The 27,267-nt window shown below is 38.8% G+C and overlaps 1 protein-coding gene across 2 annotated transcripts; it reads left to right on the forward strand.

Moving 5' to 3' along the window:
• Positions 1–1,740: 1,740 nt before the first annotated feature.
• On the forward strand, positions 1,741–27,267 carry LOC133542969 (cytoplasmic polyadenylation element-binding protein 1-like). Of its 2 annotated transcripts, none has more exons than XM_061887277.1 (12): positions 1,741–1,883; positions 1,994–2,156; positions 9,025–9,243; positions 10,169–10,398; positions 10,571–10,820; positions 11,049–11,162; positions 14,000–14,104; positions 16,879–17,015; positions 20,366–20,564; positions 24,270–24,364; positions 24,493–24,573; positions 25,944–27,267. In XM_061887277.1, exons 1-12 carry the CDS (start codon positions 1,869–1,871, stop codon positions 26,052–26,054), a joined length of 1,719 nt encoding a protein of 572 aa, XP_061743261.1. In that variant the 5' UTR covers positions 1,741–1,868; the 3' UTR covers positions 26,055–27,267. The 2 variants fall into 2 exon arrangements, with proteins under 2 accessions (XP_061743261.1, XP_061743262.1); XM_061887278.1 differs by having other exon boundaries at positions 14,000–14,089.

Consider the following 27,267-nt stretch of genomic DNA (forward strand, 5'->3'; position numbering starts at 1 on the left):
AAACACGTCAATAATATGTTCTAGACCAAAAATCACTTCATATTCTCTACTGCTCACTAGTGTTACCATATCTGAGTTATTGTGTAGAAATATGGGGAAATAATTACAAAAGTACACTTCATTCACTAACAGTGTTACAAAAAAGATCAGTTAGAATAATACATAATGTTGGATATAGAGAACATACAAACCCTTTATTTATTGAATCAAAGATACTGAAATTCCACGACAGTGAATTTGCAAACAGCTAAAATTATACACAAAGCAAACTATAATCTGCTGCCCAAGAATATACAACAATTCTTCTCAACAAAAGAGGAGAAATATAATCTTAGAGAAAAATGTAATTTAAAACAGTTATACGCACGTACAACACTTAAGACCTTTAGTATATCTGTTTGTGGGATTAAATTATGGAATGGATTAAGCAAAGCAATCAAACAATGTAGTAATATAATCCACTTCAAGAAACTCTTCAAATTTAAAGTGTTTATCAAGTACAAAGAAGAAAAATCATGATAAACATTCTGAATTTATTCATCCATCCACTTTCATTCTCAAAATAACCTTACTTATCTCATCGTACGGAATATAACTTACTTCACCAATTATTTATTTATTTATGGAGCGGTATAGCTCGGTTGGTAGAGTGGCCGTGCCAGCAACTTGTGGGTTCCAGGTTCGATCCCCATTTCCACCATCCTAGTCATTACCGTTGTGTGTTTGGGCAAGACACTTTACCCACCTGTTCCCAGTGCTACCCACACATTTTTGCGAGGGCTGTCTCCGTGGAGTGATTTGCCCTGAAACCGGATTGAAAGGTTTCACATAGATTGTTAGACGCTAAGTGTTCATTTAACTGCTCCGCAACAATTTTTTCGAGGATTTTTGAAATAAAGGGAAGGTAAGACACCGGTCGGTAGTTTACCATGAGGTCTGGATCGAGGTTTGGTCTTTTAAGGAGAGGATGAATAACCGCTTTTTTGAATGCTAGGGGAACAGTGCCCAAGGAAAGTGATAAGTTTATAATATTTAACACTGATGGACCTAATAATACAAAGAGCTCCTTGATCAGTTTCCCAGGAAGAGGGTCAAGTAAACATCCTACTCACTGCTGTTGTGTCCTTGGGCAAGACACTTGACCCACCTGCTTCCAGCGCCACCCATACTGGTTTAAATGTAACTTAGATATTGGGTTTCACTATGTAAAAGCGCTTTGGGTCACTCGAGAAAATCGCTATATAAATATAATTCACTTCATTTATTTTTATTGTTATTACTTATGGAGCATGTTGTGAATACATTGAGAACAGGAAGTGAACAAAAGTTTTAGCAACTGTTATCTAAAAGAAAAGGGGTAGGATTTAATAAGATCTGCTTCTTCCTACTCCTTTTCGAACATGCTGGAAAGAGAAACTGTAAATTGTGATGTATCATGTTGTATGCTTGCATGTTCCAAATAAACTCAAACTCAAAAAAGCACACCAAAAAACATGCGTCGAATCCTTCAAACCACGCCCAAAAGAAACCACGCCCTCTTTAAGCAAACCAATTGTGGACCCCACACTTCTGAAGTCCACATTTTTATTGGTATTAATATATTTATGAGCTTTGAGTGACTCTTTATCATGATTAGTACCAAGAACAAGTCGATGTGTTGATTAATTGGTTAAAAAGTGACTTTATCGGCGCGGCGGGAACTTTGAAGATGAACACATAAGGAAACGGGGGCCCTCGAGGGTCAGTTAAGTGATTAGCTGAGCGCACGTTCACCACATTGACACTAATTAGCAGGTCTTGATAAGTATGACTTTTTGTGGCCCTCAGTCGTTCTTAGCGCTCCTTTGGCCTCGCTCTATCCCCGCAGCATGGCTTTTTCCTTGGTGAGTGATAACCAAAGTGTCCGTTCTAATTGAAACACGGGCGTCGTGTCACGGCGCCTTGCGTGTTTGTCGTCGCCATTGGTGTTAATGACAGAATTGTGTGGGCGCAGAGAAACGAGCCTCGCAGCCCCGACGCGGAGTCCACGGCCTTGTCGACCTGCGTCAACGCCGACATCTTCCGCAGGATGAACACCATGTTGGGCAACTCCCTGGACCTGAGCGGTGTGTGTACCACACCCAATAGCACCAAGAGCAAGGCGGACCTGCTGTGTGGTACAGACGCTACAATACTATGTTCAATAGAGGGCCCAGGACTAACATTGTGTGGGCAAAGGTGGCCATTTTCTCGCCAGGGAGGCTATAAGCTTAGCCTTGTTCCATGAATTATTACATAAGCACTCTATTTTACTCACATAAACAGTGTCTATAAAGCCAACAAAGTTATTACAACACTAAATTGATAGTCAATTATATAAAACTTAAAACAAAAAAGGTTTTTGTTCCTCTTTAATACCTCCTATTTGGGCATGAGTTGTTATCTTTTACCTCAGTGTGGTGTGTGAAGTAACTGAGATACAGGATATATTCAACATAATGGAATTTAGGGCTGGGCGATATGGCCTTTTTTTAATATCAAGATATGGTGTAGTGCAGGGGTCACCAACATGGTGCCCGCGGGCACCAGGTAGCCTGTAAGGACCAGATAAGTAGCCTGTTGGCCTGTCACTTGACCGGTCTGTTCCATAGAAAAGCTTCACTTTCGTGAATTTTAAACAAGGAAACACCGGCTGTTTTGTTTCTTAAGGCAGCCGCAATACACCGCTTCCCACCTCCATCTTTCTACTTTGACTTCTCCATTTTAATTGAACAATTTGCAAAAGATTCAGCAACACAGAAGTCCTGAATACTGTGTAATTATGCAATTAAAGCAGACTACTTATAGCTTGGATCGGGCTGGAAACAAATGTCCGCTACAACCGGTGACGTCAAACGCTACGTTATCATACCGTGACGTTTTCAACAGGACACTTCGCGGGAAATTGAAAATTGCAATTTAGTCAACTAAAAAGGCCGTATTGGCATGTGTTGCAATGTTAATATTTCATCATTGATATATAAACTATCAGACTGCGTGGTTGGCAATAGTGGGTTTCAGTAGGCCTTTAAAGTTATTAAGCAATTTCACAAACATTCAGGTCATTTCCAAAACAAAGTGCAAGATTTTCAGAGATGTTTTAAGTGTCAAATAAAAATGAGCTGCATAATAGGAAATAAAATAGTATTCGTCCTTCACTATGAGGTATGTTACTAAGGTTATGAAATTCTCATTCTCTAGCGAGTGACTTTTCAAATGATGCTACATATTAGCAGTAATGCTACTTTTTATAGCAACGGCTTGCCCCACACTGGACAAATTACGGTTGTCTGTTAGACATATTCCCACTTAAAAGCCGAACCACTGCCAGACGATGGAAACCCTGCTGTTTTTATTTGGAATTAAGTCTTCCTTCATTTGTTACCAGATCCGCACCTTGTTTCTCTCGTACCACTCATACGGCTACTTTAGCAGCTAACGTAGCCCAGTCTACCTCTCTGCTCTGCAAGGGCGTATACGTATGTGACGTATGACGTGACGTATGTAAGAGTGTGCGCCTTGTCTGTGAGAAGGAAAGAGTGGGAAGAGCCTGAAGTGTATGCCCGCAACTAAAAGCAACTGCGTGAGAACGTATACTCGAATATTACGATAGTCATTTTCTGTATCGCACAGAGACAAACCCGCGCTATATATCGCCCAGCCCTAGGTGAAGCTTTACTATGTATGGAATAGAGCGGTCAAGCGAACATGGTTCCCTACCACATGTCAACCGGCAGGTTTCGGTGAGAAAATGGTGGTAATAATTCTGCTCTTACTGTAGACATGAGTGGATAGTTTGCAACGTTCCTCGTGCACCTGTCAAAGAGGCAGCTGCGGACTCTTCCCTCTTCCGACTGGCCGTTCCCGAACGTGGGATGCTTCCACCGTGGAGGAGGGAAAAAAATAATAATTTCAGCCTGGCCTCAATGGCTGCCTTCGCTTAGTCTTGTGAAACGTGGCTTCCCTCAGACACTGGCAGTCACCACACCCCTGCGACTTTCACCAAAACGCTAAAACACTAGTAACACAATAGGCAGATAAGGGATTTTCCAGAATTATCCTAGTAAATCTGTCTATCTGAATCGCTCTGCAGTCTTTTTTTTTTTTTTTAACTAGTCCTTCACTCTTACTTTCCTCATACACAAATCTTTCATCCTCACTCAAATTAATGGGGAAATCGTCGCTTTCTCGGTCCGAATCGCTCTCGCTGCTGGTGGCCATGATTGTAAACAATGTGCGGATGTGCTGAGCTCCACAACCTGTGACATCACGCGCACATGTCTGCTACTTCCGGTGCAGGCAAGGCTTTTTTATTAGCGACCAAAAGTTGCAAACTTTATTGTTAATGTTATCTACCAGATTCTTTCAGCAAAAATATGTCAAAATCGCGAAATGATCAAGTATGACACATAGAATGGACCTGCTATCACAGTTTAAATAAGAAAATCTCATTTCATTAGGCCTTTAATACCTCCTATTTGGGCATCAGTTATCTTTTGCCTCAGGGTGGTGTGTGAATTACCTGAGATACATGATATCAACAAAATGGAATCAATAAAGTACTATCCATCTAATGCTATTAAAAGTAGTGGCTAAATAAGTCAGAACATATTTAACCAGCAGGACAACACTAATCTGATTAAGGAATCAATAAAGTACTATCTAATGCTATAAAAAGTAGTGGCTAATTAAAGGCAGAACATATTTAACCAGCTGGACAACACAAATCCGATCATCTCATAAATTGTTTTTGAAATCCATTTTATTTGTAACAGTATAGTTGGATAATCCATATGCATGAATGAAAAGAGACCCTATATAGATCAGTGTATTTCAACCTTTTTTGAGCCAAGGCACATTTTTTTAATTGAAAAAATTTGGAGGCGCACCACCAGCAGAAATCATTAAAAAATGAAACTTGGCAGCAGTAAAAAGTTGTCGCAATTGTTTGGTATGACATTTAAACCGTAACCAACCATGCATTACTACAGCTCTTGTCTCAAAGTAGGTATACTGTCCCGACCTGTCACATCATGCCGTGACTTATTTTGAGTTTTTTGCCGTTTTCCTGTATAGTATTTTAGTTCTTGTCTTGCAGTCTTATTTTGGTGGCTTTTTCTGCAGCAGTTCCATGTCCTTTAGAGCGATATATCCCACATGTACTTTGTTTTAGCAATTAAGACTAGTTAAGTTGTTGCTATCCGGTATAGCTCGGTTGGTAGAGTGGACCAGCAACTTGAGGGTTGCAGGTCCGATCCCCACTTTCGCCATCCTAGTCACTGCTGTTGTGTCCTTGGGCAAGACACTTGACCCACCTGCTTCCAGTGCCACCCATACTGGTTTAAATGTCATTTAGATATTGGGTTTCACTATGTAAAGTGCTTTAATTCACTAGAGGAAAAAGCGCTATATTAATATAATTCACTTCACTATCCTCTGTGGGGACATTGTTGATGGTAATGTCATGTTCGGATGTACTTTATGGATGCAGTCTTTTCTCCTCCTGTCGTCCAGCATTCTGTTTTTGTTTACTTTGTAGCCAGTTCGGTTTTAGTTCATTCTGCATAGCTTTCCCTAAGCTTCAATGCCTTTTCGTATGGACACTCACCTTTTTGTTTATTCTTTAAGTATTAGTTACAACAAACCCTGTCTCACAGGAGGTGTTCCGAACATCTTCAAAGCAATAGGCTACTGGCTGCCACCTACTGATATGGAGTATAACAGTTACGCTGCCGAACCTAGACAGCACCGACATTCAATGACAGCACTTGATTTGCAGACTATAATTGTTTGCAAAAAATAATTATACCCCAAATAGGTTAAATTACATTAATCTCCCACGGCACAGTGTGCCGCGGCACAGTGGTTGAAAAACACTGATATAGAAAACTGTATTCATGCTAAAGCTGCAACTGTTCATCAATTCGATTAAAAAATATGATTAGTAGTTCATGTAATTGAAATGAATAAAATCTAGACGCCGATATTAACACGTGGATACAGTGATTTGTGTTGCGGAAAACAGCAGGTATTATATAATTTTCAATTTATTTACATGTTATGGAAACAATTTAGTATGTACCAAAATTGTTTATTTCAAATATTTTCTTTGAAATACATTGAGGTTGAATTCTGTCATTACTAAAAGCAACTCAATAAATGCTTCCCTTACATGCTGCTTAACAAATTATCCGACCAGACCCCTATTTTACCATATTTTATTATGAAGACTTATAGTGAAACTGTCTGGCTTTGTGGATTTGGTGCACAAAGCATCGAACAAAAAGGGTAGGTTTGTGTTTTGTTCCATTAAAGGGGAACTGCACTGTTTTATCGTTTACAATCATGTAAGACTTGAAGATGGATGCTTTTATTTTTGCGTTATAAATATTGAATACGTTCAATAGTCTGCTTACAATGGAGCCTATGGGAGTTGCTCCATTCCGCCTATAAAGCCCTTATTAAAAAAAAAATGCCATCAAGGTTTTGTATAAATGATGTGAGTGTATATATGTAATGTAGTAACAGGCAAATTTACAATTTACTTATTTTTATCATTAAGCATACGCAATGCATTAATTTCCCATACCTATCACAGCGTTTGCTTTTGCTCATCACTGATTACTCACTGCAGACTTCATGATAGCCAACAAACATAAAAACATCACTTACTGTACACTGTCGGCTGTCACTGGGATGGAGACTGCTCGAATGTCATATGCACATTTTAGATGAATGACTCGTCTTTTTGTGTCATTCTTGCCATTTAAGTGGCTGTCAAAGTGTACCAACTTGTCAGACTACATCCTCAGACTTCTCTCCAATATCTATCATAAACTTCCTGAGGAAACACCTCACCATGAATTGATTAACGTGGACCCAGACTTAAACAAGTTGAAAAACTTATTCGGGTGTTACCATTTAGTGGTCAATTGTACGGAATATGTACTGTACTGTGCAATCTACTAATAAAAGTATCAATCAAACCAGTCTATCGTGACGAAATTATACACAGGCTTGTGATCACAGCGCAACTATAGTTTCTGTTAGTGTTTATAATGTCACTAATACTTGGTTAATATTCAAATCACAAAATGTAAATGAAGTTGGCGGTTTTTGAATGGTTGTTTTTTTTTTTACAGGTGAAATAGGGGACCTCCCACTGGTTCAGCTGTAAGCAAACTTTACGTTTACAAGTTGGAAGGCATTTAAAAAAAATAAATGTCATTTCTCATGACTGAATTATTGGCTAAATTCCAGAAAAAAGTGCAGTTCCCCTTTTTTGAAATAAACTATACTTAATTCTATTTGGAACACCGTTAAAAATTCATAAGCACATATTTTTGCCCAATTATTTAATATCCAAAAGAGTCATTGGTTTGGTCCACCCCTGTATAATAAGGAGCTATTCTAAGCAAACAAGTCTGAATTTCAAATTAAGTGTGAACACAGTGCAGGACCAAATAGCGGTACCGAAAACGCATGAGAGCTGGGTCTTGATCCACATCACAAAGTGAAGCAAATGTAAACGCCACTGCATCAAAACCATAAGTCACTAAATGAAAATCCAAATGAGTTAAATACAATTATTAAACATACTTTATTCCAAAAAAGTAAACTCATTGTTTCTTTGTTTTTGAACAATTTGCCATAGAAAGTCCTACATAATCTAGAATAAGTTGCGTTGTGCGGAAGCTAATGTACAATCCAATCATGGCGCAACATTATGCATACAAGGCCTTTGACAAACATAAGTTTGAATTCAAATCAGACCATACGAACATGACCGAATACTTTTTTTAGATTTTGGTCCGTACCAGACTGGAAGGGAAAAGGCAGTGATTCCCAACCACCGTGCCGTGTCAGTGTCATTAGAGCGCATCAGATGTGCCATTATAAATCCAAACCTTAGCCACCTTAAGTTACTAAAGTCTGTAGGTTCGCATCACAAACATGCTCATGACATTTGCAGCATGTACATTTCGGCTTAAGATTTACACATGAAGCTGTACAACCGGTGTTGTACTGTAGTAATCTTAAATTGTTTTTTTTAATAAAGATCACATTAATGTTGCAGTTGCCAATTATTAAAATATTCATGTCAATACCTGCCATGAGTGCCAGCAGCTGATTCACCCTGCATCACCAGTTTGTAGCATTGCAGTACAATGTTTTTTTATGGAGGGACCCAATTTGGGAGATGTGCAGTTTTCTTCAATCAGCACAATTTTTGTCTTGGAATGTTATTGCTGATGGCACCAAATGACTTCTTTTTTTTATTAATTGATTTTTTTATAAAGTGACTGAATTGGGAGCCCCAGCTCGGCAGTTGCTGAATCAGGGCTGTAGCTGTTTTTGGAAGCTTTCCAGTCCAAGAGATAAGGGTGTAGCTGGTGCACATTAGTTTGTCCTTTAACATCTGATCAGTCAGCTGCTTCCTCAAAGCCTGAATGGGTCTCCTCTGTTACTCTATGGTGCATGTATGTACAGGAGGGGGTGGAAATCAATGTGCTGAACAGTATAAAAGCAGTAAGTTTTTTGCTATGGTTTTGTTGCATCCCACATATTTAATATTTAAGCCTGCTGAGTCATTGATACTGGTGTGATGCCGCTGTAGCTGCCTCCCCCTCCCTCGCTGGCTCAGGAAACAGGCTAGACAGAGTAAGCAGCAACATTGACAGTCCTCTTCTGCCTGCTGGTACCAACTAGCCGATAGCTCTGGCAGGGTTTTTAGTTGTCGGCAAGGAAGCAGAGGTGGGGGAAGCTGATGTCAATATCAGGATTTTGTGAGTGCATCAGCAGTCATGTCACATGCTGCTAGGTGGGTCAGCCATGCAGACGGAGATGCATGGCACATTCAATGGGCGCAGAGGCAGCAGGTTAGCTACCCCTTCGTCCAGGGTAGGGTTCAAAACAAATGTCTGTATTGTAGCTTTGAGTGAATTCCTTGTTAGACTAATACATTCTCCTTTTCTCTTGTCCTGGACTGGATTGTGCACTGTCAAGAGTCAGACCTGGCTGCAGTGGGCAGCAGGAGGATGCTCTTTGCCAACCGTGGCAGAATGTCCGGCTCCCAGGAAATGCAGTCACCCAGACTCCAGCCGAGCATGACAGACCTGGGCCTGGGCCTGCAGTCTCTTCGTTTGTCTGGCTGGGACAGACCCTGGAGCAGCCAGGAGACTGAGTCCCTCTCCTTTCCCCATGTTCAGACGACCTCTCCCTCAAGTAAATGGCATATTTGTTTACTGTTTGGAATAAGTTATCAAAACATAACACTGTTTGTTGTTTGCTGTCAGGTCTTGTACTTTTTTTTTTTTTCTTTCACGAGTCAACAATTCAGCACGAATGAGGCTGTCAGGCCACTGTATGTTAGTGCTGTAGCACCACCACAGGATGATTTGGCAGTTTTTGCTTCAGCTCGCAGTCTAGCGAGGCAAATAATCCACCAAAATGCAATGTTTGCCATTCTGTCTTTACAACATAATTGACTTACTTATTGCTTGCAAATATTGCCAGTTTTACCACCTAGTTGCTCACATTTGATTGGTTTGATCCAGGCAGCGCAACATTAAATAGTTTTTTTTTTTAGTTTTTCTAAATTATTTGACAATGACCCATTTGGTCGACCCACTTGTAGTGCTGAAAAGGCATTGCTGCTCATCTAAACCCACCCAGGATAACTCTAGAGCTGGCTAAACTGGGCCGACAAAGTGGGGCAGAGCATTTGAATGCGGCCTGTAGTTGAATATCTCTGCCTCCCACTTTCCCTGCAAGGCCTCATGCACAACAGTGCAGTTGGCTAGTTGGTTGTTATATGTAGTAATGTCTAGTTTACGCGGGTCTGTGGTCATATATTGAGTCGAATGCGATAAAGTGCTTTTAATTGTATAACGGATAAATGCAGGACTGCTTAGTAACTGCTTCCCTTACATGATAAGGTAGTGGAACGGAATTTACTGTAAATGCATTGCTGACTGATAGCGGTCTGTAACGCTCTAAATGGCACATTGAACACTTTTTTTTTTTTTTTTTTTTTTTTTTTAATGCTGTCAAGTTTCAAATCTTTAGCTTTGACGTTTTCAAGTATGACATCCTGACAAGTGTTAAATGTTCCTATTACTTCGTCGGTTTATGGTGCATTTCTTTCCAGTGCTGGGCATCCTGAACAGTCCCTTCAGTAGTCTTCTTGGAAAGCCGCCAGCCTACATGCCTACAGAGTCCATGGGTATGACTGCTGACTTCCTGGAGAAGTTCCCTGGCATGGCTCGTATAGCTAACCGCCTGGACTCAAGCTCCTTTCTGGACTCACGCTCCAGCAGCCCCGAAGACTCTGAGACGAGTGGCTTCAGCTCTGGTTCCGACCACCTCTGTGACATGCTGGTAGGTACAACCGCACATACCAACTAAGAAAAGTGAGAGAAACTTGTATTTCCACAGTCAAGCTTTGTAATGAACAAGGCTACAAGGCTATGCTACAATTCAATCTGATTTACACATCCTAGAATACAATGCAATGAGCTTGTGAATCAGTTTTTTTTTTTTGGTACTTTAGTCCACTTTGCGGATTTCGCCTCCTCTGCCTTACCTTGGATCAAACATGCAGAAGGATTTTCTGCGACTGGGATCCCGCTTGGACTCCCAGGACAGCTCTCCCCTGACCCCACCATCCAGCGCCAGTCCAACTTCTGCACTTTCCCGCCGCTGGCGCACTGGCTCTTCCTGGCCTGGCGCAGACATGCTTGACCAATCTGACGATTCTTTTAGTATTGAAAGGGAGGCACGCCTTCACAGACAAGCTGCAGGTATGTTTGTTTTTGTCTTTTCAATTTATTAACCACAATATAGGGAAGTCAGCATACTATGTTTGGTGTCTTGGAGACTCTAAATTGTCCACAGGTGTGAGTTTAAATAGTTATATGTGCTGTGATTGACGGACTGCTCAAAAATAGTCAGATGGCATAGTCTCGAGCTCTCCTTTGCTGACTGAGGATGAACTTCGCTAACTTTATTCTTGGATTTCTTTTATTCAGCTGTGAATGAAGCTACTTTCACCTGGAGTGGTCAGCTGCCCCCAAGAAACAACAAGGATCCACTCTTCTCCTGCAAGGTTTTTCTTGGTGGTGTACCCTGGGACATCACTGAAGGTGATTGTTTCTTTCACCACCAGGATTAATTGTCCCTGAAATAATTGGCCTTTTCAGATAACTAGATTGTTACCCTGTTATCAAGTGACTTTTTGAAAGTCACTTGGAGCAATCTAACCTTTTTAGCTTGGTATTAAAACTAATATCCGGTCAAAGTTTTTATTTTCTACCCCAGTTTGTAATGCATTTTGACCTTTGTCATTATTCACATGAGCAGTCACATTGTGAAGAGCTTGTCAAATTGCCACACAATATGAAACATTTAACACTGCTCCATAAGTAATTGTCCAGCTTTGTTGTAATTTAGCCTGATCCAACTTAAAAAAGGCTAAACTCTACTCCAGTAAATTTTCATGCTCATTTCACACATCTACTGGATCTGGTCAGGTTAGGGCAAACCTTAAATGAAAGAATAATTCATTTACAGGAACAAAAATCACATTTCGAGCAACTTTACAAGGGGAGAAACACAGGACGGTGTCAAATTACCACTCAGTTTAATCATTGTTTGGTAAATCTATATTTACTAAGTGTCAAAATAGCTTTATTGTAGATTGATTTAAAGAAAAAAAAAATTGTGATCAGCCAAATTGCAACGCAGTGAATCAAAATCCCTGAAACATCTCTAGTAACTCATTTAGTGTAGGGTCACCATCACAAATGTGCAGAGCTAAACAAGTCAACATGGAAGACTAAACAGCACATTGACTCGTTTGATGGAAAATTTATTACAAAAAGACATGACTACTATCGACCAATAAAGTATCCTGCACATTTGGCAGAATGTAGTTTTTCGAGGTTTTTTTTTTTTAATAACCAAAACCCTTACAAGTAGAATTCCACATTAACACGAAATGACTTGATGCGGAGAAATTTGATATTTTGAAAGTTTAACATGATAAAGGTATAAAACGTTTTGGGTTCATATATTCTCGTCTCGAGTTAATACCGTTATATTGATTAAAATGGGTTGTGATTAATGTAATTATTCCAACCCTGTGATTTAAATAGTTTTTTTGCAAATTTCTTACGTTTTTCAAACATGAAACCCCCACTGGCTATCTTATCCAGTCATTAGTAGTTTAAGAGAACCTATTTTACAACGTATAATGTTAAAATTTGTCAAATTTTTTATTTTTTAGGCGTCTTGTCCACGCAGGCCCACTTTAATGACCTTGGTGTAGGAATAATGAAACGGATGTGCCTGAGCATAGGATGTTTTGTACCGTCCTCTTGATGGCGGCTTTGAAGAAGAAGAAAAAAAAAAAAAAAGAGTACCATATTTTTGGATACTATAGCACGCACTAGGGGTGTAACGGTACACAGAATTTTCGGTTCGGTACTTACCTCGGTTTAGAGGTCACGGTTCGGTTCATTTTCGGTACAGTAAGAAAACAACCAAATATAAATTTTTGGGTTATTTACCAAATTTATAAACAATGGCTTTATCCTTAACATTGGGAACACTATAATTCTGCCCACGTTAATCCACATTAAACTGCCTCAAGTTGTTGCTTTGATTAAATAAAATGACAAAACCTTTCTTCTACATATAAAAAGTGCAACATTAAACATTTTGAAGGCAACTCCTCATGCGTAATTTATTACAGCATTTGGGAAGCCTGTAGTTGACTTTTATTATGTAAATTTTATATTTTTGTCAATGTGATTGCAGGCACCCTGCCATTCAAAACTAGGCTGCTACATTACTGATTAAAGTAACTATAGCTGAAAAATAGTGCAATAGGAGAGACTACTCATTCCTGAGATCTATGGAGTTCATGTGAAATGACAGACAGGGCTTTGCTGCCCCTAGCACACGCACGTATGCACACACAGCAAAATGAGCTAACGTAACGCTAAAAGATAATTAGCCTTCACATCACCTCAAGCCTTAACTGTGAGCAAGCTGAGCTGCAGTTTAAGTTTCTAGAATGTCAACGGGCTCATAGTGATGTTTGTAATAGTTGTGACTGGAAAGTGTTTTTTATAATTTGGGGAGGGTACGATGTCCGCTGCTAAACGCACATATCTGCTTCGACAACTAAGCATTTACAACATGCGTTCGGAATACGCACTGCTGATTGGCTGTTAAATCGCTCTGAATACGCACTGCTGATTGGCTTTGTATGTAACCAATCAGATGGTTGTGTGGGCAGGACAATGCCAGGTGTTCACTGCTCAGACAGAAGCAGAAATCAGAGCAGCTTGTTAAAACTTTAGTTTACAAACTCGTTCGACACACCCTCGTACCGAACAGAAACCCCCGTACCGAAACGCTTCAATACACGTACCGTTACACCCCTAGCACGCACCCACCAAATTTTTGAAAAACATTTTCCATAATTTTGCCACACCGGGCTAATGCTGGGGGATTCAGATATATATGTTGTGATATACGTTTTTTTTACACAGTAAGATTCTGTAAATTTTATTTGCATTTTTGTTTCCAAACTAAGCATCTAAAACAGCAGTTAGACAAGTCATTGTCATGGACTCCCTAGCTCCGGAAGCTTGTTCTCAAATCAGTTAAACAGACTCAACTCCATGGTGACATCTTGGTAAGTTTACTGAGGAATTTGTGAAACTTGACAATAAAAAAATGACAATTTCAGTTAATACTAATGAAGATGAACAACTCTGTATATCTAAGAACCAACTAGTTATTTTCAGTGTCTTACACAAACTGTTCAACTACTTTCTGTACTACTAATTGTCATGCGGGTATTAAACTTATTGGTAGGATTATGTGGTGTAAAATTTGACAGCACATTGTCCTATGAGTGACTTGTTTTGCAAACAATAACTTGCTTTCCTCATTGTTATCCCTGTTGCAGCTGGGCTCATAAACACATTCAGCGGCTACGGTCCTCTGACTGTGGAGTGGCCTGGTAAGGATGGGAAACACCCTCGCTGTCCTCCCAAAGGTAATGTGGCCAAAGGTAATGACGAGCTGGTAGGCTTTTATTTTATTTTTTTTACCTACATGGTTTCATGGTGGCACTATGGTGGACACACTGGCATGCTGGTGAGTTTAGTGTGACCATAAGTTGCGCAAAAGACAAATCTTAAACATCCTTACATGTTGGTGGAAGCTGGTAACTCATGGTTTGTTGTTCACTGGTGTTGTAGCTGATATCCATAGTTGCTGAAATATTACATCAACAGGTTATATGTGCTGTGTGGTTTATTTTAGACATGCTTAAGTTACAATGAGGAACTTCATTGTTTCATTTATACCAGGCCTATTCAACCGGCCCGCCAAACCTTTTAATTTGGCCTGCCAACATAACCTAAATGGGCTTGATGAAACCATTAAAACTAGGGGGTGGTCGATGACTAACTCATTCAACCCTGGGAAATGGTAAAAATCAGACTTGACGACTAGACAACAAAATATTAATCTTCTTCCCCTAGCAAGTGTTGCTTGAGTCATTGTTCCCCGTAGGACCTTTTGAGCGGCGGACAGTTAGACCAGCAACAACGGTAGAAATCCACACCTGTAAGCTTCATCACGAAACTTGGTCAAATACTTGTATACAGATATTTTGCATAAAGATATTAATTTTTTTTTAATTTCTGACTTTAATGTATTTTTGTATTCGTGGTTGCGTTATTCTTCTGAGTAACTGGCTATCAAAGCTTGTTAATACATGTAGCATTAAATTTGCCCAGTCGAAGGCGATCATGCTAGTTTATTGTATGAATGTATTAAAGGCCTACTGAACAGATATTTTCTTATTTAAACGGGGATAGCAGGTCCAGTCCGTCATATCGCGATATTGCCATATTTTTGCTGAAAGAATTTAGTAGAGAACATCGACGATAAAGTTCGCAACTTTGGGTCGCTAATAATAAAGCCCTGCCTTTACCGGAAGTAGCAGACCATGACGTCACCGGTGTGAGGGCTCCTCACATTGTTTAAAATGTGAGCCTCCAGCATCAAGAGCTATTCGGACCGAGAAAGCGACAATTTCCCCATTAATTTGAGCGAGGATGAAAGATTTGTGGATGAGGATATTGATTGTGAAGGACTAGGGGGAAAAAAATAGTTAAAAAAAAAAAGGGCGATTGCATTAGAAGCGCTTCAGATGTTTTTAGACACATTTACTAGGATAATTCTGGGAAATCCCTTATCTTTCTATTGTGTTGCATGTGTTAGTGAGTTAAATAGTACCTGATAGTCGGAGGTGTGTGTTGACGCCAGTCTCTGAGGGAAGTCACGGCAGCTGCATGGACGGCGCAAGCTTCGCTGATCTCCGGTAAGAGGCGATTTTTTTTACCACAATTTTCTCACCGAAACCTGCCGGTTGACAAGTGGTCAAGAACCATGTTCGCTTGACCGCTCTGAATCATAGTAAAGCTTCACCTCCAGGAATTTTAAACAAGGAAACAGTGTGGCTAAAGCTTAAAGCTTCCCACCTCCATCTTTCTACTTTGACTTCTCCATTATTAAATGAACAAATTGCAAAAGATTCAGCAACACAGATGTCCAAAATACTGTGTAATTGCACGATGAAAAGAGACTACTTTTAGCCACAAGTGGTGCTGGCTAATATGTCCCCTCCAACCAATAACGTCACAAACACGCGTCAGCATTCCGCGACGTTTTCAACAGGTAACTCTGCGGGAAATTTACAACTGTAATTTAGTAAACTAAACCGGCCGTATTGGCATGTGTTGCAATGTTAATATTTCATCATTAATATATAAACCATCAGACTGCGTGGTCGGTAGTAGTGTTTCAGTAGGCCTTTAACGCTGAACCTATTTATGAAAAGTACATAAATGTTATACTTTTGCAAGTTTATATTTTCAGTCTTATAAACCTAAAAGTATAAAGAAAAAAATCTGCTCAGTGGCCTTTTGGTTAGTGCCTGCCCTGAGATTGGTAGGTCGTGAGTTCAAACCCATTAATTGGGGGTTAAATCACTAAAATGATTCCTAAGCGTGGCCAACGCTGATGCTCACTGCTCCCCTCACCTCCCAGGGGGTGGAACAAGGGGATGGGTCAAATGCAGAGGGTAATTTCACACACCTAGTGTGTGTGACTATCAGTGGCACTTAACTTGCGAAGGAACATCACCAAAACTCCTAGAGCTTCTGTTTCTTCATGCTGTTAACTAGCTGGAGACGAGTAGCGAAGGCAGAATTAATTTATAGACAGAGCAGTGTGAAAGCCGATGTTTTCTTTGTATTTAGGTAAACATTTTTAAAGGAGTATAACCAATATAATCCGAAACATCCACATTTCAATATCCGGCCATTGGGCTCTTGAAACTTCGTTATGTAGTCGAATAGTCCTGATTTATACAGTAAAACATGTCAAAGGAGGAAGCGGCTTCATTATTACGACCTGCTTTTTTTTTACTTTTCCTATTGCTGATAATTGCAAACTGTTTTTACAAGTTGACTTTGCTTGGTTTATAATGTATTCACTTCCTGTTTCAGTGTAACATTCTAATTAGAGATAATGTATAGCAATGGATTATGGTGTATGCACGGATAAGGGTATAAGCACGATGTAAATTATTCAGACATGGATTTGTTCCACTAAAATACTGAATGTGCCTCACATTTCTCTTTTAATGAAATGTACATTTTTGCAGAAATTGTGTTGCAACCTTGCATTGCCGTCGTCATTGTAAAGTGTTTTGAACTCATATCCAAATACTGACTGTATGAACCAACTTAAGGTGTTCTCTTGTCCTCGTAGGCTACGTTTACCTGGTTTTTGAAAATGAGAAGTCTGTTCGTGGCTTGCTTCATGCTTGCTCCCAGGACCCGTTTCACCCAGAGGATAACAGGGAATACTACTTCAAAATGTCTAGTCGCAGAATGCGCTGCAAGGATGTGAGTAAAAACTTGACACTTATTACAACTTGTAAATGTTGAAAGATTACAGGATAGTAAAATATTTCTGTTTCAATGATAGATACTACAATGGCAATACTTTAAAACCAAGAGGACTCTTTTAAGACCTGTAAAGTTGGCCTCCCTCATATTACAAGTATTAGAATAAAACTTTCATTAAGTTTTCCATTTTTTTTTTGTTCCAAGTTATTCTAAAATTTTGACTAGTGACGTCATCCAGCCAACCTTGTCAATATCCCCCCAAAAGGTGTCCTATTTGTTTATGCTGCAAAGTTTGTCTAGAGTTTAACTATTAGTTTTTGTTATTGGCATGTTAATCATAAAATATTAGTGCTGAAAAATTGTCTTAGTTTTTAAATACAGGTATTTAACCACCCCCGCCTTGTCCAAAGTTCATCAAACTTGTCTAATTTGTTTGCTACATTTGTGCTGCTTTAGTTTTTGTTTTAGTTTATCAATCCGTTATTCATTACCAGTCTCATAAAGAGAAAAAATTTGCGGCACAAACAAATGGGAAAGGTTCAGAGAGATTTGGACAAGGTGGAAGGGGGCACGTTATGAATATTGAAACATTTAGGCAATCGACGGAAAAATAAAGTCGGTAAGTTTTCCAGCATACTTTTAGAGTATTCACATGTTTGTAACAGCGGAATGAAAAGGAGGGTGAATTATCTTGTCCTAATTAAAGTCCTTGATTCATCGTGTAGGGTGGCTGGCCTGCTAGGATCGCACAATGCAACTAGTTAGCATGTAGCAGCTAACATGGACAAAATGATCACAAAACCAAATTCACCACATAATTGTGGGTATATTTCAGTTTAAACCTTTGAAAGATGCGTATCAACCCAAGCCAGTTTGCCAAGTGTGCGTAAATACAACAAACCTGCGTGCCCTTTTGAAACACAACCACTCCAGTTAGCGCTCACTTAGTATTTAAACAAAACTGTGCAAAATGCTGTGCTCACAGAAATTATAGTTAAATTAATGACCAAAACATGGTGTCATTTAATACCGTTTATGAAAGTACTTTTTTTTTTTTTTGTCATGTCTGTTGCTCACTCAAATCCGCCAAATTAAATATTTTTTTTGCATTTAATATACGTTTAAACTGTAGTGTTTATTGTGCACTTCTGTTTAAGGTCTTAAATTAACATACAACCTATACATAATATACAACTCTAATATTCAATATTGAAGTGCAACTTTGTCAATACTTAGCCAGTTTATTTATTATGGTTGCGTATATTTGAAGCCACCCAATCGCCTCAAGATATTTTATTGCTTTTGGCTTTATATTTTATTCAAGTGCAGATTCTTGCTAAGTTTTATTTACCTTGGAGATTTAATTTTTTTTATTCCAAATACAATGTTAAAATACACAAAAGTTTACTGCATTTAGATTTTGACAAGATGGATAGGGGGGCTGGATGATGTCACAAGGCAAATATATTTTAGAATAACTTAACCGTAATGGCAGAAAAAAATGCAGTGTTATTTGTGATAGGGGTTTTTTGGAGACCTCTGCCAAGGCACAACTTCTTTTATTAGGTAATATTTTTTTTTTGTCTAAAGAATTTGACATACAAGTTTTAACCAACATTCTTTTTGATAAGTAATGAACTTATAGATATTTTATCAAACAATTCAATAATATTAAAGGGTAACTGTCCTTTGTGGAATTTTGCCTTTTGTTCACAATCATGAATTGTTTTTTTAATGATTAAATCCTATTAAATTGGCTCAAGAGTCTGCTTACTATAGAGCCCCTAAAACATCCAAACACCATGGTTTCATACATTATGTAAGTATATATGTAGTGTAGTAACAGGCACATTTATACCACTTAATATTTACGTATTTTTATCATTTGAAGTATGTGGCGAATTAATTAAAAAAAACCTCGTTTGCTTTTTTTCTTCATTACTGATTACTCACTGTGGACTTTGAGAGCCAACAAACCTAATAAAAACATCACTTGCTTCACTTCAGGTGACCATCAACAATGTGTGACACTGTAGAAAACTTCTGGAAAAACTGTAGAAAAATATCTGCTGTCATTAGAATGCCAACTGTTGGTATGTTCATATTCCCATTTAGGTGAATGTCTCATAATCCTCGCGAAGAAATGTGGTGGGGGAACATGCACTTTGTCTGTGCCAGTTCCTGGTCGTAAATTGGCTTTCAGTGTCCCAACTTATTGGATTACCAACTCTGAAATCTCATGTCCGTGTGAGATGTATGATTAATGATCAAAATTAAACTTGCATAGGGAGACACTGAAGTGATTTTGTTGCCGCTATAGTGTCTTTTGGTGCTTATATTGCCAATACTTAATCAAGTCACAAAATGTAAATGGCGTATTGTTGGCGATATTTGAATGGTCATCAGATTTTATGGGAGGAATAGTAGAGCTCCTATTGGCTCCAATGTAAGCAGACTTTTTACATTTAATGTATTAAAATAAAAATCAATCAGTCTTGTCTTTGAAAATAATTGAATGATAGGCTAAAACTATGCGCATCATGTTAAGCACTACTGTTATGACTGAGGAAGTAAAAGTGACTGTTTTTATCAAAAGGCCTAACGATTTTCAAGTTCACACAAAAACTCAACTACAATGCAAAAGAAAAATAGAACTAGAAATAAGTGCCATGATGAACAAGCAACATGGAACTAGCTGGCCCGGATAGTATGCCAATAAAATTGATGTCATGAACAATATACTACCCAAATTTAGATGGCAAAAGAACAAGACAAATTGGAAAGTAAGGCGTTAAAAGAAAATCTCAAAAGTAGCATGGCTAGAACAGATGTTTGTGGAATCGTACGACTCCACTGCTATGACAGTGCAGATGCCGCCCACCGCCGGAAACCTGAAGTATGAAAGCAAAAGGACAGATGTAAAGCTAATGCACACAGTGCAACCTAATTCGTCACTATCCTTATTTTTCCCCTAAAGTAATTAAAAGTTCAATTTAAGAATTTACACAACTAGTTTTACTGCATTAAAAAATCTAGGCTAGAGGAATTATCACTAAGACACAAATTGCACAATGCTGTGTAATAGGCCTGTTTGAATAATATAATTTTGAGCTGTTCAGTAGTTGATAAAATGTGGTCCATTAATCTTAAAATTCAGGGAAAATTTGTCATTTTTCAGACACTGATTTGTGATCATTTGACCGCTCACTCTAGTTGGACAAAGTCATTCAAACTACTCAGCTTTGTAAAAACATGCCTGGCATCTTATTAGAAATGTTTTTTTTTTATTTTGGCTTGACTAAACCTGGCTGAAATGTCCTTTAAGAACTGTTCTCCTGTATTTTCAGGTGCAGGTTATTCCCTGGGTGATTTCTGACAGCAACTATGTGCGCTGTCCCGCCCAGCGTTTGGACCCCAGCAAAACGGTTTTTGTGGGTGCCCTGCATGGCATGCTTAATGCTGAAGCACTTGCCAGCATTATGAACGATCTGTTTGGAGGAGTCATGTATGCAGGCATTGACACAGACAAACACAAATATCCCATAGGTAAGAACTTTTTCTTCCCTGTTGGCCATGGTGTTGGAATAGCTCTAGACGTCACATGACTACCGTAGTGTTTTTATCGCTTTGTTGGCAGAAGTAGCAGCTAAAATTATTGTTGTAGTTTCAACATTAATTCTAGATTGAGCAATACAACTTAATAGGTTAAACATAATCCACTTGTAATGCTTTTTAAATCTATAGTAATCCCTTTTTTATCGCAGCCAATTTGTTTGAAGGCTGACTGAAGTGAATTCATTTTCATGAAGTATAATTTTATATATTCAGTTTGAGCACAAAAAGTGTATTATGACCTTAAATAGCTTTTTTTAACATTGTTGGTTGTCTTAACATCACTCTGGTCAAAGGTTCCCCAATGTGGGATGTTTTACTTTCCTCATAAAAGTAAACAATGACTTTATTGCCATGGCACTGTTGACCCAGAAACTAAGTTACTATCTTTTTTGATGGCTTCAACATAATAGGAAATGAGAAGTACATTTAAAGTCCTTAAGATATTGATCTCTTTCTTCCTATAGTGACTTGCAACTTAATTGCAAATGTATTTTTGTTTAAGTGAACTAGGTTTTGGGGGTTTTTTGCCTCCTGGTGAAATGAAATTGAGGTAGTTAAAGACATCAAAGTTAAATGGCATAAGAGCCTACATCTTTTTAAGTCTGATGGCATGTCTTACAATTCACAACTTTTTTTCCTCAACCTTCTGTAACCTTTCATGAAAAAACTGTGCAGGGTTTCCCCCAGCCTACCAGTAGACTTGTGGTGGTGTCCATATGACATCAAAAATGGTGCACGTATTGAAAAAAGAAAAAAAGGCTGAAACAATCTTGTACAAGTGTTTTTAAAAACAAATGTATATCATTTTGTTCTTTTTCAATTGTTGCTTTTTGTACAAAGACTGTATACCAGAAGCAGCTGTTGGTCATTTGTAAGAGAATCTAATTTTCATTTACTCTTTAAACACCAGTACAGTCTCTTATAACCGATAAAACAATACAAAGATGCTAGATTTTACAAAGGATTATAATTATACATCCATAACTCTAAACTACGGAGTAAAATTAGAAAATGCTTTGGCCGTGGTTTATATTACAAGATTTTAAAATTTTGCAATCAATCCACAAGGGATTCAGCCTCAGATAATCATGCGGAATGCCGTGTCACTACACAATCGGTCCATGCATGTGCAAAAAGTTGATTTAAAAAAAAATAATAATAATAAATAAAAATCAGTATCGCAACAATTTCAATCACTGTCACAAATCAATTTTTATTTTCCTTTATTTTTAGATGAGGCACTTAAATCTCTGCATGATTACAAAGTAGACTTTACAATTAGCAGTATTGTAAATGTATGCATTTGATGTCAAGTAGTAAAGATTTTGTCATTTAGCTAAGCAGATCTTTTGGGTTTCTAAACTATCTTAACATTTTTGGAAAAATACTATTAAATATTTTTATATGTAATGTTTTATTTTGTTTAAAGATTGCTTAAAAATATAACCATGGTAGCAGCGTGCAAGAACATAACTGCCATAAAACAGGTTGACAGGAAGTGGGGTAGTCTTTGCGCAAGGGCAGGCCAACACTTACTTCCAGAGTTGCTTGACAATGGGCGGGACAAAGCCGAGCAATGATTGTTTCGCTGCAGTGTAACGCACTCTGACTTCCATGGGGGACTATAGGCGCTAAATTTAAACACTATTTAAAGGGGAACTACACTTTTTTTTTTTTTTTAAATCTCTTCACGACCCGTATAAAAACATGACGTTTGGGGTTTTTTGCATTTAATTTGTAGTCTCGTTTTAGGTGGTTCACAATGCAGCTAATTGGGGGCAATCCCTTCTGTCTTGAAGTCACTTTAAAAATGTATTCAAAAACCTCCAACAATACTTTGTTGCAGAACCTGTTAAAGCTGTTGCGACTTTTGCTCTAACACATAGCATTAGACGTAAGCTAGCTTCGGTCAGCAGCTGAATGGCTTTGGAGTTTGCAATGCACAACGCGATTCAATAAGACACCAATCTGTGCAGACTGGAAAAACATGAACAATCATACTGTATTGCAGTATCATGACAGTTTGCTCGACAGTGTATGTACTGTAGTTGTAATAATTGATGTGATCATGATCAATATTATCGTGACTCACTTGATTGACGGTGGCAGAGGGGTTAGTGCGTCTGCCTCACAATACGAAGTTCCTGCAGTCCTGGGTTCAAATCCAGGCTCGGGATCTTTGTGTGGAGTTTGCATGTTCTCCCCGTGAATGCGTGGGTTCCCTCCGGGTACTCCGGCTTCCTCCCACCTCCAAAGACATGCACCTGGGGATAGGTTGATTGGCAACACTAAATTGGCCCTAGTGTGTGAATGTGAGTGTGAATGTTGTCTGTCTATCTGTGTTGGCCCTGCGATGAGGTGGCGACTTGTCCGGGGTGTACCCTGCCTTCCGCCCGATTGTAGCTGAGATGGGCGCCAGCGCCCCCCGCGACCCCAAAAGGGAATAAGCGGTAGAAAATGGATGGATGGACTTGATTGACATTTTTTTATTTATTTATTTATTTATTTTGTTTACTTTGGGTAAGCACACAATTTTTCTGCATAGCTTGATTCAAAGTTCCGCATTCACGTCAAGTCACGCCAGTACTTACACTCTGCTTCTGTCTGCTCCAGCGTTTCACCATCTTTCTCCAAGCTTCTAGTTCATACTTTATATTGAAGTTAAAAAAATAAGGTTGTGAGTCCTCATTTGTCCAAAAATAGTAATCTTCGTCTAACAAATCTATGATTTAGAACACACGTTTCCAAAAGTAGAACACATTTATAGCATTGAGGAAAGAAGTTATGGCAATGTGTAAAATTACAAATACAGTAAATATTGTAGTTATTTATACATATATACATTATGTAAGTATATATAATTATACTGTACTTGCATTGTGTAAAACGCTCATGGAAGCTTTTGAAGTTGTTTGAAGGCTACTATGGTGCCGTTAGCCGCATCTTGCAAGTATTTTTATATCTTCAAAATCCTAAAGTGTTCTTCTCCAAAAATCCCAAAATATTCCCTTTAATGCACTAACGGTTCAATGATGAAAGAGAAAGTTGTCAGCTGTGGCATACTTTAAGTAGCGGATTATGTACAAAAGTATTCTACTTTTAATGCACATATTAAGTCAACTGGACTGCTTGGTTTGTCTTGTCCAAGCAGTCCAGTTGCGATAGACTATCCTGAGATGACAATGCCCTGAATGAATGAGAACTTTCAGACATTTAGTAGATGAAATCTAAACGCTAAAGTACATATTTGACCACTTACTTATGGGATCTTGAACCAAGCAGTCGGCATATCAGTCATATCACAATTTATTTTCTTAATAATTGCACACCTCACCTTTTGTAGTTAGTACGTCCACATCGCTGACCCGTCTCAGCTCCAATCGCGTGCGTTTCACTTACATCTTGTGTAGAGTTGTTTCAGTAGCCGAATTTTCGGTGCATCATTCAATAAGCTACAGATTTACATTTGTACAATTTATTAGTTTCATTTTTTGCCCCACGTAAAAGACCCTCATTTTTACGGTGCTGTGGCTTATTTTGCCGTGGCCCAGCGCCCTGATCAAACCCTGCTCTGTGTGATGTAAAGTACAAGAATGTATGTTCAGTCCAACACATGAAGCATATGTTGTTGTACAGGCTCTGGACGTGTGACTTTTAACAATCAGCGCAGTTATCTGAAGGCTGTGTGCGCAGCCTTTGTGGAGATCAAAACACCAAAGTTTACGAAAAAGGTACTTTTTTTTTTTTTTTTTTTTTTTTTTTTTGCTTTTGTGAAAGGTTCATCAGAATCCTCTTTGACAAAGTATGTTTAACACAAGAAATTTGACAAACACAAAACACTATTTGTTTCTCCCTTCAGGTCCAGATTGATCCTTACTTGGAAGACTCCATGTGTCAAGTTTGCCTCCGCCAACCTGGGCCTTTCTTCTGCAGAGACCAGGTGAGTGCCTTCTACCACTCTTCTTTCCGCTTGAACAGTTTGTGCTTTGATAATGGATAATTAAAATGACAGTTCCGTACTCCTATAGGAACCGACCAAATTGTCGGTACTACAAAAAATGCCAAATAAATCTGCCATATTTTCCTATCTTTGTTACCTGTTATGTCTTTCTGTTGGAGACTCTGCTTGTTCAAACACTTCAGACTTGATAGCATTTTCCATCCCAACATGATAGAAAAGGCTGTAATTTACACAATACATTAACTCTATGCTAATTTAAATCAGATTTTCTGTAGACATGCTGCTGATTAGCAATTAATGTTTAAGTGTAAATGTTCGTTTTATGAAGCTTGGTTTTGGTACCCATTCAGAGTAATAAGTTATACTTGCAGTATAAACATTACAAGACTATATTAAGCTTAATAAAGACTGGCAATAAATACACTATTTTATGTCCTGACTCGCACTGCAAAAAATGTCTTGACTAATACTTGCAAATGAGACTTAAGTGTGAACTGTAATTGGAAATAAGTTATATGACTGTTAAATGGGTACTGTGAGTAGCACTGGGACTTTGTACCGTATCAATTCAACTGTGAAAGTTACTACCCTCGCTAAATAGACGTGCTCTTAACATTTTGGATTCAAAAGAAAACTATTAGTAGGTGGGTTAGACTGCTCAGTTAAACTCAACTAAATCTGCACCAGCACTAAAGTTTGCTACAGCTTTGTCACAAAGACTTAGACATTTTGATTAGTGATGTACCGATTGATCAGTGTCCAACGATTTGTCAGAGGATCGGCAATGGCCCATCACACCAGCCATTGCTGATTATTGCCGATCCCCTCTGGCTGACTATTTATTTTTAGTTCCTCGGCAGACAAGCATGGAGCTGCTCCCCTAAACTAATCACCTCCATTACTGCAAATGAAGTGCATTTATTACAATCTTAAATAGCATTATCACTGGAGGACAAGGCTAAACATGTTACACAGAGGTGGACATGCTAATTGCTAAGCTAACTTGAAATACATGCTTAGTAAAGTGTAAGTTATAGGACAAAGTAAGCAGTTGTTGCCAGGAAATTAAGAGTTAGAAGATAATAGAACTGCTGGAATCCACGTAAAAGGGTGGATCAATCCGTAAATTAGTGTCAATACCATAAGAATTGGTATAAGATCATTACTCAATCATTTTGATTGGTTAAGTTTACAAACTCTAAATAAATCCCTGGAAACAAGATGACATAGGGTAAAGTTGTTTTTTTCTGTACTACTGACTTTTTTGGATGAAACTATTGTATGTAGTGTAATTATAACTCACCATGAAAACAATGGTACAGTTAATGTTATGTATAACGTGTGTGCAGGCCTGCTTCAAGTATTACTGCCGCTCCTGCTGGCACTGGCAGCACTCCATGGACATCCTCAGCAACCACCGCCCTCTCATGCGCAACCAGAAGAACCGAGATTCCAGCTAGGTGCCCCAGACGGGCGAGAGAAAGTCCCCCTCGGGCGAGGCTGCCGAGCGACCAAGGAGCGCACGTGCCGGCCGCCCCTCGGCGTGAGGGGCGGGGCACTCCACCAGGCACTGGGATGTATCACTGTAGGAAATGTTCACTTTTTTGCACTTGCTCATTTCTGCTGTTCACAGTTGGCACTATGCACCGTCACCTTGTCGTGAGAGACGAGGGCGCGTTCACTTTACAGCATTTTCTCTGACCTCGCCAGCAAAGATGCACATGAAGCTCAGCTCAAAGGTTAGGAAGCGGATGAAAATGCCTTTTTTTTTTTTTTTTTTTTTTTTTTGTCTTTTGTGTTGCATAGTGAAGAGCGATCACACAAGTCTCATGCCGTTCATTGGCAGACGCCATACAGTGCCTTTAACTTTTTACTTTTTCTCCTTCCCCCGGTTGGCCCTTTTTTTTTTTTTTCCAGTGCGAGCCAACTGGCGTTTCTTTCTTTGGGAGTTGAAGGTTGGGCTTCATTTAACCAGTCGCATTTCAGACTTTTACGCAGTTTTTTACTCATTTGTACACGCAGCGGTTTTAAGTCATAACATGAACAATTTAAACTTGGATTTGAATTCTACCTGGTGGATGTTTAGGATAAAATATTTTTTTTATTTTCCCCGCATTTTTCCTGACTTTTTTTTAATTGCCTTGCCAGATTTCAAACTTGACAGGCACAAAGTTGCAAGCTAGGTTGCTTTGTTGCAGTTTCTATTAAAGGTTTCAACAGTGCTGGATACTGCTTCACTGATCCATTAGCTTTCTACTGATGGATCTTTGTTGTATTGCTTTTTTTTTTTGCACTTTTTTAATTTGCACTAGTGGAGAGAGGTGGCATTGGTTTTAATCACATTTGTGCATTGGCCGGGGAACACGCACACGTCAGCTGCTTGGTTCCTGTTCCGCTTGGCTGATTGAGTAGTCCACCAGACCCTGAGTAGACCCAGTAAAACATCCCAACTTACTGAACCTTCTTTGCCTTCCTGTTCCATTTGGACGTGATTGCATAAGCTGTGTGCCAAAGAATGTTTTTGTTTTTTTGTTTTCATTGGGTTGATCATGCTGAGCTTATTGTCCCGTAAGCCAGCTGCTTTTTAGAGTTTTGAAAGTCTACCTCATTGTGGTCTGCTTAAAGTTGTGGAGTATGTTCAGATTGGGCACAATAAAGGTGTTTCAGCATTAA

Source organism: Nerophis ophidion, linkage group LG25 (genome assembly GCF_033978795.1).
Source record: "Nerophis ophidion isolate RoL-2023_Sa linkage group LG25, RoL_Noph_v1.0, whole genome shotgun sequence".
In the NCBI taxonomy this organism is placed as follows: Eukaryota; Metazoa; Chordata; class Actinopteri; order Syngnathiformes; family Syngnathidae; genus Nerophis; species Nerophis ophidion.